Source organism: Chaetura pelagica, unplaced genomic scaffold (assembly GCF_000747805.2).
Source record: "Chaetura pelagica isolate M959 unplaced genomic scaffold, ChaPel_1.0 scaffold104, whole genome shotgun sequence".
NCBI classification, from domain to species: Eukaryota; Metazoa; Chordata; class Aves; order Apodiformes; family Apodidae; genus Chaetura; species Chaetura pelagica.
In genome coordinates, this window is record NW_009953786.1 from 8583025 (window position 1) to 8598931 (window position 15907).

The window sequence follows — 15907 nt, forward strand, 5'->3', positions numbered from 1 at the left end:
TCATTTTCTGAGTAGCTATTTTTGCATGCATATTATAAAAATAGATCTTGTACTCTTAAAGGAAAAACTTCACAATGCATTTAACTTTCCTGTGCCAGACATCCTCTATAACGTTTTTCTTATTAAAGCATTATGCAACATGGGCATTTCTATGGAATTCAATGCTGAGTGTTAACTAAGCAAAAGTTTGTTTCCCTGTGCTTTTGCAATATAATGAGGGATTGCACAGTAGATTTTAAATGTGGAATCTATTTATTTTTAATTTAAATAATATGAAAAATATTTATTCATCTGTCATAGTATTGTTGGAGAATGTCAGTGTCAGTTGTACTTACACTAAAGTTTCTTAATTTCTGCTTAAATGCAGGTTGTCATTATAGCCATAAGCTGTTCTGAATGTTCTTACAGTCTGTTGACAGTTAATAACTTTCACTGGGTTTAACATTTTTCTATATCTTTGGATATTGTTTTAAATATAAAATTTTATATTAATGAATAGTTGTTATTAAACAGCTATAAACCCTTCCTAAAGTACTTACCAAAGTAGACTAAAAGTAACCCAAAGTAAACTTTATTCAAAAACAGAAATTCTGGTGTTTTGTTTTTTTCCATGCTAAAAAAAAAAGAGGTGTGTGAGTGAGTTTGTCTTGTTTGACTACTTCATTCTCTTTTGCATTTCTGTAAAGTATTAGGAAAAACTTCAGAATACTGGGAAAAGAAATTCATAAATACACAGTGTTCCATGAATGTTCTTTAAGACTGCTTTGTGTTTACTTTTGGCCTTAAAGTTGTGATCTGAACTTGGCTTTTAAGTTACACAAGTAAAATTTTATCTTCTTTAAATTAACTATGTTGACTATGTTTGTACAAAGTTATAAAGTTTTATCAGCATCCTTCTTAAAAATATGTTCGTTTTCCAAAACTTTTAATAGAGACATGATATGAACTCCAGCCTAAGCTAAGAATGCTTCAAACCTTAATGGTTTAATTTTGGTGTTTTTTCTGCCCTTAACAAGAAGCTGAACCTTTATATTTATACCATATAGCTGATCTAGTTTATAATAAAATAAATCCTCTCTTTCATATTTGGCCCAAAATACCCAAGGCAGAAAATTTCATGCATGTACACATGCCACCCTACAACAGCTGAAGCTGCAAGCACTGTTCTTTGTAACTGAACCTAGGCCCACCAACATGAGGTACTTTGCTTACTCTGCCTGCCTTCACTTGGGAGGTGGAGGTAAGGTGCTAGTAAGTGTGGGAGAGATGGATTTTTTCCTCACCTTCTACAGCAAATCCTATGAACACCCCCTTTATGTTAATTGATAGTGGTTTGGAGTTAATGGTAGATAGAGGTTTACTAGAACAGGTCAGATAATAGCCAAATCTGAACTGAAAAGAAATCCCAGTTTGAGGGTCCATTAAAAGAAATTATTTGTTTAAATGCTACTTCCACAATAGAGAACTTAGCAATTTTTCTACTCTTCCTGTAACCAATGTAGATGTTTTATTTATGTCTAGTTTTATCCCATTCCACAGATCTAAGCTTCTGGTCCAAGCTCTTTGCATGTTTCAAAAGTGTAAGCTTCTGGTTAGAGCAGGTTTGCTATGAGCCAGTGAGGAGATGAGGAAAGAGAATGTTGTTTTTGCTGTGCTGCCATGTGCAGAGGAGTTTACAGGGGGAAAAAAGCTTGTGTTTGTACTATATGACTCATAAAATCAGAGTCCTGCTCCCCCCTACACCTCAGTGTCCTTAAGTGATGAGCTCAAGACTTCACCAACTGTTTTTATATACTTTGAAATAAAAGTCAATAATTTGAAAGTGTTGGACAGTAATAACTCCTGAATTTGTTGGAAGTCAACACTAAGTGAAGATTTATGAGTGTTGCACAGAAGATGCTTCTTGTCTGTTATATTTTGTCCTGAGCTTCATCCTGTACATTTGTCCCCAATTGTCTCCATTGTCTTTGTCCTGCATCCTGCAACTTGAGGACTGCTCTCTACTTTATGATTTAAATACTCCTCATCAAGTGCTTCTCTTCTATGTAATGCAGCAAAAAATGTTAGCATCTCCAAACAATAATTTCACTGTATAGTCCTGTAAACTTTGAAAGTACCAGTTAATACGAAAAGTAAGGAAAGGATCCAATGATGAAAAAAATACTACAACATATAAAGAGCTGAGTTACATTTGCTGGTGTAATATGCTGTCACTTCTTCACCAGAATGCTTTCAGTTCCTAAGTTTACAGGCATACACAGTTTCTTAATTTGACTTCAACATGTGCTGCTTTGTTGACATACTTTTGCCTCTTTGTATTCACAGCACGAGATACTGCTTGACTTCACTCTGTAGCTAATAGTGGCAGGCTGGGTACATAGGTTAGAGACTCTAGAGAGATACTTTATTTTGGAGTAATCGCTCTTGATCTATGGAATGTTATAGGCAATCATTACTCATCTGGCAAAACAGGCTAAGGATTAGAAGAAAAGAGAAATGCTGAAGCTGAAGGACTAAGGAGATATTCCATGTTTACCCAAGCTGAGTGAACAGTAGGACAGTGTATTTGTATATATAGAGATAATATTTTAAAATGCTAGCATTTTTATGCTTTGTGTGTTGACTTTACGTTTTTATGTGAAGCTGTTGATGGAGTGCAACTTGGAGTTTTTATAAGATGGAAGTGATATGAATGTTATTCTAAACTGTAGCATGCTTTAAAAGCTATTTTACTAATCTGTAAGGGTGTGTGTGCCTGCACTAATATATATATATAACATGTATATAGTACAAAGCATAACAGGTATGATATGTATAACTTTCTAAATTAACTGAGAAGCACTCTAAATCTGGAGTGATAGGGCATGAGTTACATCTTTGTCAGTGACATGGACAGTGGCATTGAGTGCACCCCCAGCAAGTTTGCTAGCAAAAATCTAACTGTGTGGTGAGGTTGACACACTGGAGGGAAGTCAAGTCATCCAGAGGGGCCTTGACAGGCTTGAGAGGTGGGCCAACCTCATCAAGTTCAACAAGGCCAAGTCTAAAGTCCTGCACCTGGGTTGGGGCAATCCCAAGCACAAATATAGATTGGGCAGAGAATGGATTGAGAGCAATGCTGAGGAGAAAGATGTGTGGGGTGTTGGTTGATGAGAAGCTCAATATGAGCCAATAATGCTCAGCTATGAAGACAGGCTGAGAGAGATGGGGTTGTTCAGCCTGTAGAAGAGAAGGCTCCAGGGAGACCTTATTGTGGCATTCCAGTAACTGAAGGGCTACAGGAAAGCTGAGCAGGGACTTTATACAAAGGCCTGTAGTGATAGGATGAGGGAGAATGTTTTTATGGCAAAATGGCATAAGAGAATGGCAGAGGGTAGATTTAGGTTAGACATTAGAAAGAAACTCTTTCCTGTCAGGGTGATGAGACACTGGAACAGGTTGCCCAGGGAAGCTGTGGCTGCCCCATCCCTGCAAGTGTTCAAAGCCAGGATGGATGGGGCTTTGAGCAACCTGGTCTAGGGGGAGGTGTCCCTGCCCATGGTAATGGGGTTAGAACCAGATGATCTTTAAGGTCCCTACCGACCCGAACTATTACATGATTTAAGCCTTGCAGTATTTCTGGTAGGAAAAAAAAAATAATAAAAAAAATCCACACCCAAGTCAAAACAGTTGAAAGGAAAATAAATGGAAAAGAAGATTTAAGGTGGTGGTGAGGTGCTAAGAATTTTAAATAAACCTGGAAAATGCATCTCAGTTGTCCTTGCTATGAAAGCTACTGCATCTATGTGATAGTTTGAATGTCACTGTGTTTGTAAGCTACAGAGTATTGCATCTTTTCTAGTTCCTTCTATTTTTGTGGAGTTTTGTTACAAATAAGTTGTGATTCATTCACTCAGGGTAATTTATATACACTGAAAGTGAGCTCTGAAACTTTCTTGGGGTCAAGCAAAGGAATTTGGGAGGTTTTTTTAAGTTTTGCTTCATTATGTCTCTTTAGGGTAACTCTATGAGGTCATGACTAAATACATTGAGACTTGGTCAGTATTCAGTAACTACAATGATTATGTAGGTAAGTTTGTACTTAAGATATCAGTTAGTATGTAGGGCATAAATACCAGCAAGTTTTTAATACACTTAAGTCTCACTTCCTTATAGGTCTTGTAAATCTTTCAACTACTTGATTATTTTTGAACTCACAAAGTCTTGACCATTCATGTTTAGAGGTACATGTTTTCTATTTTCTAGTGGCATCTCTCAGAGTTAACCCCAACCACATTCTGTGCTTCTTTCAGTGTTACTCTAGCACACCTCTTGTCTGAGAGTCATCTCTCTGCATGATTCTGAAGTTAGATGATGCTGAATTTTACAGATCTTCAGACTCTTCCACTCTGTACTACTGGTGCATAAAGTTCTGACTTCGACTTGTCAGGATAAGAATGACTGTCCCCTAGGTTTATGGAGCTTTGAAGCCTCCTCTAGTTTGCTTAAATGATTGACTGTCCTCCTTAGCTTGTTCATCCATGTTAAACAGCTTACTCAGTTGTCTTCATTACTGATCCAGTTAATGAGCAGAAGTAAATAAGCAATAACAAGAATAAAGGCTGGAGGCTAGGAAAGATGACTCTTTCTGCCTATCCTAGGAAAGGTGCTTGAAAGGTGTTTGTCCTGTTTCAGTTTCTAGGACTGAGGTGGTGTTTTAATGAAGTGGTGTTTAATCACGTGGATGATACCTATTAGGTAAGATAAAATTCTTGTAATCAGAATTGCAAATAATTATGCAGTTCCTTACTAAATGTATAGTCTAGCTTAAGAGCAGGAAATGTGAAATAGTCAATTGATACAATTCTCTGAATGACAGATCTTTCAGGTTTTTTGATAGCTACTTTAATGTGATAAATATGACTATGATAAAAGGTTCATAAATTATGGTTAGAAATTAATGGCTTTGATTTTGTGTGTTGTAGAAGTTTTAGGGAAGATATGTTGCTGTCTTCCATTGAGTTCCTTACTAGAAAAGCCAACCTTGCAAGTGTAAGGTATGTTCTAAACCAATGATTAAAAAGCTTTGTGTGATCAAATTCATGATTTTAATTTTTTTAAATATCAGATTTTGAAATGCTGCTGTCATAACAATTGGGTAAGCTGTCATCCCAGAATATTTGAGTAGCATGGTTTTTCCTTTTTCTTTGTTTTCTATCAGGTTGCAACAATTTTAAAAAATTGCCTATTCATTGATAATAACAATTAACAAAATAAAAGAAAAATTGGGAAACTGGAGATATCTTGGTATCAAGGGGAGATACTAGAATAATTCCAATGACAAGACAAAGTGGCAGAGTTTTAACTGTTTTCTGTTCAGTGAGACTTTTCCTGTCCTTTAAAAATCCAGTTCTTGTTGCAGCAGATGGGAATCTTAAGCAAGAATTTGTGTGAGAAGTAAAAAACCCCACCCTTCTAGTCTCTCTGCTCATATATTGTCTAATAACTGGGTAAAGAAAAGCTTTCAATGAGTCATTTCACAAATGTAGGTATGTAAGTTGGTGGAGAGAAGATAATGTAGAGCATGTATATTTGATGGAGTTGCCCAAATAAAAAGCAACTCCAAATGGAAGATGATCTATAAGTAACTTTCCTATTTACAAGATAAAGACAGAACTCCACTTTTTGGTCTGTCCCTCATCCTGTTCCCTGCTTTCTGTAGTGGGAGTATTACAGGCTTATGTCCCTAGTTCTTCTGTTCACACTTGTCACTTCCTTCTTCTGTCTCCTTCCCAAATAAAGTTTTGGTCCTTCCTCTCTCATGTTCAATGGGATATGGATGCATTCTTTCCCTCCACTCTACTCCCCTCCACCTCTTCTGAAGTGAACACACACAAGTTTTAGCATCTACAGTCAGTTTGGCAAAATTATAAGCAATTTTGGATAATTTATATTAAGAAGGTACTGGGATTATTTCAGGTGTGTGTTACACTACCTGTACTTATTACATCACTGACTTTACAACACTGTTGACTTAGAAACCTAAGCCTCTATGAAGTAATGGTTTATAACTGGTTTGTTTAAATGGTACAGCTGCATTTGAGTGGAACAAAAAGTTATTTTTGGATGTTCTCTAATTTCCTTTTGAATGCATTCAATATGTGTGTTCCTTTTAAGGAATAGGAGAATAAAGTATGTACCAAAGAACTCAAGTTTTTATTCCTTTATCCAACAGGGCATTTGGGGCTGATTCTATTCTCATGTTTCCTGCCCTAAATATGAAGTGAGGGATGATGCTAATTTTCCTTGAGCCTTATTTGTAATATAAATAAGACCTAAGATAGTTGCTCACTATTCAGCTGGGTTTTTTTGTAAGAGTTTAAATATTTTGGGTTTCTTAGTTACAGGGAAGTAGTTAGCCTTTCTATAATATTTCCTTTTCTTCTAAAAATACATTCATATCCTAATAAGTCTTCCTAACACTGGAAATCAGTTGCATTTTCTACCTGGTGGGAGTTGACAATGACCACAAACACTGATTTCCTAAAAGGTGATGCAGTGCCTACTAAACTGTGTAGAAACTACAGATAATGGCTATGTCTAACAGAGTCAGATTCTACACAGACTTTCCTGGTCCAGTTTCAAGCTTTTCAGCTGCAATGGCATTTTAGAAGAGAATGACTGAAAATGCGGCTGGGACTCTTCTTCAAGATGCATTTGCAGAGCAATGTTATCAAGAGCTTTGCTTCTCTTCCCCATAGCATATTTACATATTGGCTGTTCACTCTAGAGTACCTGTCTGCTGAATAGGTTGCCATGATTACAGTTTCCCTGTCACCTGAAGTGACAGTCTCCTGTTCTTGGGTTTCATGTTAAATGGTGGCAAGTTGGATTCATTCTGATACAGATTTATGAAATCAGTTGATACCTGTCTGAATTCAGTATCCACAACAGCACACCTTCTAGAAGTTCGTTTTTATTCTGCAGAAAAACTAATGGGGTAATAGTAATCAATACACCATTGGCATAGTTATAGACTGTTTGGCAACCTTAGGAGCCTGTAGTTGTCATGTAAACTTACGTAAGAACAAAGTATTTTCTTCAATTGCAGATCTGAAATATGTATTCTGTGCTATCAGGTTATCTTTAGTACTATTGCAAGAGGCCCTCACTTTTTCTTGATGATTGATCTTTCATCTCTTGTATCCATCTTTATCACAAAAAATGAAAGTTTAGGTCAAGAGTATTGTGGACACTGTCCTGATGGTCCAGTCCTCTCTAAGTATTCTGTGTATTAGTAAATTCTGAGTGGTATGAAAATAGTGTGACAGACTTAATTGCAGGAAACTGTGCTGTGTCCAGAAAAAAAGGTAGCATCTCCACTATAATATTTGCTGGCAAACAAAGCAAAACATTCTCTTCTGTGTAAGAACAAGTCATCTTTTGAAATGGTGCATTCAGGGTCATGTTCCTCTGCCAGCAGTTTAGTTTTGCCTCTGAATTATCTAGGAGGTGGGCTCAACCATGTCATTGCTAAAATATGCACATGATATCTTCTAGGATTGAAGGTCTTTGGAGCTCAACATCTGCAAGCAAGGAAATCCTTGTTCTTGCCTAGTAGATACATTCTTAATCTCCATATTAGAGTTATTTTCTCTAACTTTTGTGCTTTATGGTTATTCAGATGGTAAAGTGGAACACAAACCTTTTGTTTTTCCCTATCAGTATCGCTAAAGCACTTCAGATTTGAGGACCAGTTCAGTCTATTGTCTGCTCAGTCCATACCTCTAAAATTTATTAAATATCTCCTAACAGTCTGCTTTGTGCTGAAGGAAATGATCCCCCATGGTGTAGGAGCTTACTCATTAACCTTTTGAGAGAATAGTGTTCTGAGCTATTAGGAATCTGATTTTGTGATATCTCTCAGTGAAAGAGTTTTTTCCCTGGTAGCTGTTCTGATGTACCCTAAAGGAATGAAAGTGTTCCTTCCTGACAGGATTTTCCTGCCCAACGATATGTGTGATTTACATTAGCAGGAAAGTAAACTTTTGGTAGCTCCTAAGGTTTATTTCCCTATGGTCAAACTGTAGGTCTAGCAGAGCTGCCAGTGTTCTATTTGATTGATCCTGTGGTTAATCTCCCTGCTTATTTGTTTCCACTAGAAAAGAACAATGGGAAAACCAGGCTGTGCTAGTAACAAACAAGACCTGTTAGGACTGCAGGAGAGGTTCTCATCCCTAACTATGACTGTGACAAATTAGGTCAGCAACCACGCACTCTTTGGTAATGTTAGTGAGGAGGAGTTTTCTCAGGTGTATGTAGAGTGACTACTTGGCATTCTCACCACAGTTCTGATACTGTAGCTTTTGAGAATGATGAGGCATGTAGTAGAACAATACTGTGGTTGTTATCTTTTTGCAAAGATTTTTGAGACCAAACTTGGGGCTGGGATGAAGAGGTGGAGGATGTGAGGAGAGCTGCTTGGAACCACCCTTAATATATGCGTGCATCTAGCCAAGCACTCAGAAATAAAAGTTACATCTTGAACTATGGCTGAAGCATTAATTAAATGTAGATTTACACCCACATTCCTTCTTGCTTTCTTAAGAGAGCCTTTTGGTTACCATAATTTAGAGGAACTGTAGGTTCTGTGACATGGTTCTGCCTTTTATGCCTGTGTGAAAAGGAAAGGCTTGAATCTATTCTCAAAGTAGTACTAAATGGAAAAGCTTAAGCTCTGTATTTGTGCTATGTATATGCACACAATATTGTCATTGGACTAGAAGGACTGAGTTTTGTGTAGCAACCCATCTTTCTCAGCTTCCTTTCATGGTATTTTTTGTTTGAGCTGTTAAGTATTTTTTAAGTTAACTAATTGGGTCATATTTCTGCTTAAATGACTATGTGTCAATCTGCAGTAATAAAGGCTCACTTCATAAGCAATAAGTATCCTGTTGTAAAGAAGCTGTATTTTTTGAGGGGAAACTGAAGCAAAAAATCTGAATTAGTGGCAATTTCATGGCAATATATCAGTTGGGAAAATGTGCCCCAATTTGCTGAATTCTGTGATGATACATACCTACTGTAGTTGACTTTTGTTATTTCTTCCCTTTTGTTGCATTTTCCCATCTTCTAGAGTTACAGCAAATGTTTTTAGAGAATTACTACCAAGTGAAAAAAGTTATTTAGTTCTTAAGTAGTTTCACTGATGGTTCCTACTCTTTTCTTTGAGGGTAATGGTATCTTTAAAGAAATGTTTGTACTCCACACATTCTCATGATGTCTTGTCTTTACTTAATAATTTAAATAATAGTGACTACTTGTCTCCATGCTCTGTGCTTAGCAATTTATTGGAAAAATTGTAGTGGGTTTTTTATGCCTTTGAAGCTAATTTGATGGAATGCTCTTTTACAGCTCCTGGGTAGATAAACTGAAGTCTTTATTCTCACTTTTCTCATTTGATGTTGCCAGATGCTGCGTCATAAAAAACAACAACAAAAAACCCAAACCAAACAAACCCTAATGCACATGTGTGTGCTGTGCCCTGCACAAGAAAACAAATAAAAAATATTATTGACTTTTTCTTTTTTTCAGAGAATATTTCATTCTGCAGGAGTAGTTACAATACCTAGTAAGAAATTGCAATTAACATTGTTTAAATAAACCATTAAATGAATGATGGACTTTTGTAATAATACATCTGAATTAAGAGTTTTGCCAGAATATTTTTATTTAATTTTTCATCATAATGGAGTTATTCCTTTACGATAGACTGCTAAAAGGAGGAAAGTGTCTTGAGCATATGTTGATGATGTCACATTGATTCCTTTTAAGATGGTATTGCTTTTCAGTATTGCTTTTCTCTTACTGTTGATTGTATGTAATGTTTTGAAGTTTCTTACTTATAAATTCTTGTCTTATAAGCATTAACCCTTTATTTGACTGGTTTCTTTCAGAGATGTGGTACTGGGTTTTCCTCTGGGCTCTCTTCTCCTCTCTCTTTGTCCATGGTGCTGTGGGAGTATTAATGTTTGTGATGCTGCAGAGGCATAGGCAGGGAAGGCTGATCTCTGTCATTGTGGTCAGCATTGGATTTCTGGGCTCTGTAACTGGAGCAATGATTACCAGTAAGTCTGTCTTTTTTAATTTTATTTTTTTTTTCTTATTTAATGTCTAACTTATAAAAAAATAATCAAATCAACAAGTTAATTATTTGTTAATTGTGAAGGATTTTGCCTTAGTTACATAGCTATCCTAACAATGACAGCTGGGTTGCTCTTCTATTTGTGTAAAGATAAACTACTATAAATTGTCAGAGCATTGTACAAGACATTCTATGCTCTCATTTTGGAAACACTGAGGACCAAGCCATTCAGGAGATGTATGCTCAGCAGGTAACATCTTTCATCTTTTTTTTTTTTTTTTTTTTTTGTCAAAAGTTCCCAATCAAGATCACGTCTTAGTGTACCCTTAAAGCCAGAAGTTTCTTTTGGAAATGAGGTCTTGATTCCATTGGTTGCAAGGTCAAATTTCTGCTTGTCTCTCTGGGCTTGCTGGAGGTTTTTAAATAGTACATGGAAAGGATTTTGGTCTTGCAAAAGAAATAAAGGTGCAACATAGGTAGTGATTTACAGCTGATGAAGTTTGTTTGGAGAAGTTATACTTGGCTTATGGATTTGAAGGTACTTCCCAACTTGAGCTTGGCCATAATGTTACTTACTGCTTTATTTGGGGTAGGGAGAAAAGAGAAAGGAAAGCCATTAGACTTCCCTCCCTCCAAGGAAAAAAAAACAAACAAAAAACCCAAACCTGTTCTGTTTTTCTACATAAAATGCTCCTTGCAAGAGCATCTGTTACAGAGTTTCTTGTGGCATTAGTCTAATGCCTACCACTTGATACATTTTAGTTATGTTTTTATTTCTTTACGTTGTATCTACAGGTGGTAACAATTTTTTATGTTAAAGCAGCATGCTGAAAGGTTCACAGAGCTATAGTTAACACCTATACTCATTGTTAAAACATTGCAGAAAGAAGGAGTATTTTATGTAGCAAAGTGCAGAGGTGTTACACCTGGCCAGATATGGCAACACAAGTGGTGTTGCCAAGAATGTTTTGAGGAAATGCTGCTTGGCTGCTTTCATCTAGAGTTGGTATCAGATACTGTTTTTCCATCTTCCTACAGAGTTCCATTATCTGTGTCAATACTGAAATATATGCCATATATATCAGTAGGCTACTTTACTCAGTCTTTGGTTTTACATCTAGCTATGTTCACCTAGCTTACTAACTAACTTATAAATAGGCTACAGAAGCTTTCCCATGCAAAAAAAAAAGTGTGGGTGGGTTCGTGGTGAGGAAAAATAGTAGATATTAGTTTTACAGGAAAGAAGCTTGTTTCATTGCCTGAAATAATGCTGATAAGGAGTTCTCAACATTGAAATAAATGGATTGAATGAGACCTGTGTTAACCTGAGCAGTAGTTTCTGTTCGAAGACCTTCAGTGTTGCTGACAGGATAGTTTAACTTAAAAGGCCTTTGAGCATAAGGAACTGTGAGATCTAGCAACCATTATGTAGTCTGTACACAGCTTTTCTGCTTTTCATTCCTATTTTGTTGTGTACTGCCCAGATTATCAGAATAGTGGTATTACTTGAGCTTTGGAGACATTTGTGGATGGTTTGTGACAGCTTATTTCTTATTGCTACTGAAAGTCCTTCTTGCCTGTTTGTTTTCAGGGTTAAATAAAAATGCAAATGTCATTAAAAGCTTCTTCAAGACTTTCCTCAGAAGATTGTTTTAATTACTATGTATTTCTCAGCCTAGAGTTGTTTTTTTCCATCATTGAACACGTTATAGTTCAGTATAGTTCTACTTTTTTTTTTTTCTAAGGTGAAGTGGAACCAGTTGAGTGCCTTACATTACACGTTATGCTGATTTTTGTCCTATGATGAAAATGGTAGTGGCACTGTTACAAGGTCAATCATGCATGGGCATTTCTGAAGAACTGAAGATAGCAAATGTGATGCTGGAATATCCAAGCAGAAACTTTTCTGATATTCTGCAGTGGTGAAGGTTCATGTTGCCTCTTTCTCAAATGAAAAATGAAAAACTCAAACAAAAAATGAAAAGCTCAAATGAAAACACTTCTTGTCTTTTATCTATGCATAATAAGAGGAGCAACACAGCTGTATTTTTGGCATCTGATTTTGAGGGTCGAAGCATTAAAAAAGTAGACAATATTGTTTGTGTAAATTCACCTGTGAATTTCTTCAAGCTTAGACTGTGGACTTGTTAGGCTGTCCCCAAAATTTTGCACAGAGCATTGCCACTTAGCCAAATACTTCTACTTTCAGGTATTTTTTGTTTCTGAACAGCACAGTTTTGTACTGAAGGAAATTCAGTGGGAAGCATTTGAAGACAAATTTATAGTGGCAAAATTCTAGATAATTTTTTAAGAGTTTTTTGTGCTGCAAACTGGGGCGCAAGTTGAAGTATTTAATTGTTTAAATATGCCTGGTCCAGTGCTTAAGAAAATGAAATAGCAAACTAACTTCAATTTTCATTTTGTGTTTACAGTCTTCTGTATTATTTGTGTATAGACTATTAAATAATGCAAGTTTAATTTTGCTCAGATAGCTCTTTAAAACTTTCTGGCCTTCTGGGATCTTTTTCCCAGCATATAAAAAAGCAGAAAAACTCCCAGCTTTTAGGCTTTGAAAAATCACAGAACTTAATTGTTAGTAAAATGTTAGTACCTTTTTTATAAGTAGTGGTGGATACTGTCCAAAGAAACCCCCAGAAAACAATAAACAAAACAAACCACAAAAACCCAAACTAACCAAGAACAGATGAATGTCAGGCAGTTTGAAACAAGGATTTTAGCTGTTTTTCATTCAGAATGTTTTGTTCTTCCTCCTCACCCCAAGCACACTCCCTTTTTGGTGACATTCTCATTGCCCTCATTGGCAGCCTGTTGTGATATTCTTTGGCTCTATACCAACTGTGCTGGGTTATGCATTACAAATTGTGGTATATGCTGCTATTTGATGAGTGTAAGTGTGTAATTATGAAGGTTACCAAATCTTTGTTTTTATTATTGACATTTTTCAGAATATCTCAGTGTTTTCTCAAGAAGCTCAAAATTTCTGTTATTGATTAATAATGGTACACTTATTTGGCTGATCTGAATTCACTCTGAGACTTCAGTCACCAACATTTTTATGTCAGTACTGCCCTCAGTGTAAAGGATCTCTTTTGGCTTTTGACAGTAGATAGTCAAGGAATGAATGGAAAAGGTTCTGCAAGGTAGCTGAGTGAAATACTGTAAGGCTAACCTTCTGGTGAGATGTTTCTAACAAAAGATACTTTACAGATGTATTAATTATTTTTTTTTTATTTAAAAAAAGCCAGCAACAACAAAAAGACCCAAAAACTTACCTAACAGTCTGATTAATAGTGTTTGTAAATACTGTTATGGCCATAATTATTAGTGAATTTTACTCTTAATGAAATTTTTGTAAAAATGAGGTGTTACTTTTTAAAGATGTTAGATGATTCAGATAGAGTTTGTACTTTCAGAAAATCTGTTGGGACTTACATATGTTACTAATGAGTTTTTGATCACTTAGACTATTCCTGTTAATGGCTGTGCAAAACAAAGAAAATTCCACATTTTCTTAATTTTTGACTGTTTAAAAAAAAAAAAAAAAAAAAGATGGCTTTTCAGTTTTCTTTGAGCCTGAAAAAGCCTCTGTGATTTCTGAAAGCATTTATTTATGATTAAATAGCATCTGAGACCACACATACTGAAAGTCTATGATTAAATATTGTGTTTTGGTCTTCAGGAAAAATTAATTTATTCTGAAATAAAGGACAATAAACTTCATGTATGTTCTTTAGACAAGGAAAGGGAACACTGTATAGAAAATACTAGTTCAGCAAGTATTAAAAACTTCATTCTAGGTGAACTGTTGAGGTTCGGATTAAGTACATTTTTAACCTATGGGCACAACTGTGTACAAGCCTGTATTTCTTTTTTTAATGAACATTTTAGTATCTTTAAAAGGCTCAGAAGATGTTTGAGCAGAAAATGTTTTTCAGAATTAGCATGTTACATTTTTGACTGATTGGTACAAAAAAATTAGCTTTCTCAGGCAATTGGTCCAAGACATCACAACTATGCATTTGCTCTGTGACTTCTGTTCTACAAATGCATGTGATGAATTCCCAATGTGAAAAACGGTAGAAGGGAGTCAGTAGCACTTGGCTTCCTGGCTTTGTTTATAGTGCAGGTTTTTTTCTGGCTTATCCTGGCCATTTGATGTTATACTTTAAATGGCAATTTGCACTTTACTGTACAAGAGAAATGGTCTCTTTATTTTTAATGTGCTATAGCTCAAAATCTAACCATACTGGCTAGAAATTTTCTCTCATACAAATTAATGGATAATGATGTTATAGTTTTCTCTTTCATTTTTTGCTTGATTTTCTAAACAATTGTTAACAGTTCAGTAGTTTAAGTTAAAACTAAACTGACACAAAATGACCAGATTATGTAACTGAAATATTAAATGAAGTTGATAGATGTGTGTTTGCAGTTATTTTGTAGGCAGTAGCAGTTCTGTTGGTTTTGTCTTCTCCCTATCTATACAAGCACTAATAAACCACACTTTGGACTCAGTCACCTTGTAGCTAATTTTTTTGCTAACTTTTCAAGTTAGAAGGCAATAATGTAAAAAGGTTTGAAGATGTCTATACAGGAACAGCAAGATTCAGTTTTCTTAAACTGATGTTGAAAGAGTTAATCTGATGGGAAAGTAATTCCTGAAGGACTTGCAAAACTAGAAAAAACACAAGCAAGGCTAAGCATTCCATAATGCCATGAAGTAATACAGTGTTTGGTAATAAATAACTTGTTATATATTTCAGCCTTGGCTTTTTCTGTGATTTCATAATTGTTTTTCTTGTTATTCTTAGGTGCTGCAGTAGCTGGAATTTACAGAGTAGCAGGAAAGAATATGGCTCCCTTAGAAGCTCTTGTCTTTGGTGTTGGACAGACAGTACTGACGTTAATTATCTCATTTTCAAGAATTCTTGCAACGCTTTGAGACTTATGTAAAAAGGGAGGAAAAAATGAAATACATCAAAGAAAAATATTAAAGAAATCTTTAATTTGAAGAGAAGCTTCCTGCAAATGGATTCATCAGCTTACAAACTTGAATTCTAGTGGAAGAGAAAGGAAGCCATGTGGAATGTGCACTACAAATCTAGAGGTTCAGTCAAATGATGAGGCTGTCCTCTAGTGTCTGAACTGTTGTACTTCTGCACTGCACCCTGTGTGCCTCACTCATAGGCAAGGTGCAATCTGTGTGTGCAAAGCTGGGATAAAGCACCTTGAATAGCTGCCAGTCAGGTTAATGCTTGATGATGGGATAATTGTTCTTAACAGTGTGGTAATAAAATAAGAGGAGGCTCCTGAAAATTGCTGTATGTGCCAAACTTGGAGTTTAATTCTTAACTTTGGGCTGGGTAAGCCTTGAAATTGTAATTATAAAAGAGTGCTGTGAACATACACTCTATTTGAATTCAGGTAAAATAGCAAGATAACTGAATTTGTATTAGCAGAATGTCTTTGCATGTTGAATATTCTTATTCAGCATTCAGAACAGTTGTTGGGTCAGCTTTTGAAGTGTAGATTAATTTTGATGTGGTTTCAGAACCACAGTTTAAGCAATCCTGATGTAATTAGCACTATGTGTGGAATGGCTCATGGCAGTTTTCTCAAGCTCAGCACACCATTTCTTCATGATTTTAGCTTGCCAGAAATCAGTAGTTTAAAGGACACAGAGGAGTTTCTGAGTACAATCTGTTGTGTATGCACAAACAAACCTTAAATTGATAGTCTCCTTGAGATTATTTTGTCTGAAAC

The 15907-nt window shown here is 35.8% G+C and overlaps 1 protein-coding gene across 1 annotated transcript; it reads left to right on the forward strand.

The window, feature by feature from the left end:
• The first annotated feature begins 9937 nt into the window (after window positions 1-9937).
• Window positions 9938-15086, forward strand: TMEM170B (transmembrane protein 170B). The gene is made up of 2 exons (XM_010000932.1): window positions 9938-10106; window positions 14956-15086. Exons 1-2 carry the CDS (start codon window positions 9938-9940, stop codon window positions 15084-15086), a joined length of 300 nt encoding a protein of 99 aa, XP_009999234.1.
• Window positions 15087-15907: the final 821 nt, after the last annotated feature.

Coding starts and splice junctions, on each gene's coding strand:
- TMEM170B (XM_010000932.1), top strand. CDS start 9,938: ATGTGGTACTGGGTTTTCCTCTGGGCTCTCTTCTCCTCTCTCTTTGTC. Junction 10,107..14,955: donor AACTGGAGCAATGATTACCA/GTAAGTCTGTCT, acceptor TGTTATTCTTAG/GTGCTGCAGTAGCTGGAATT.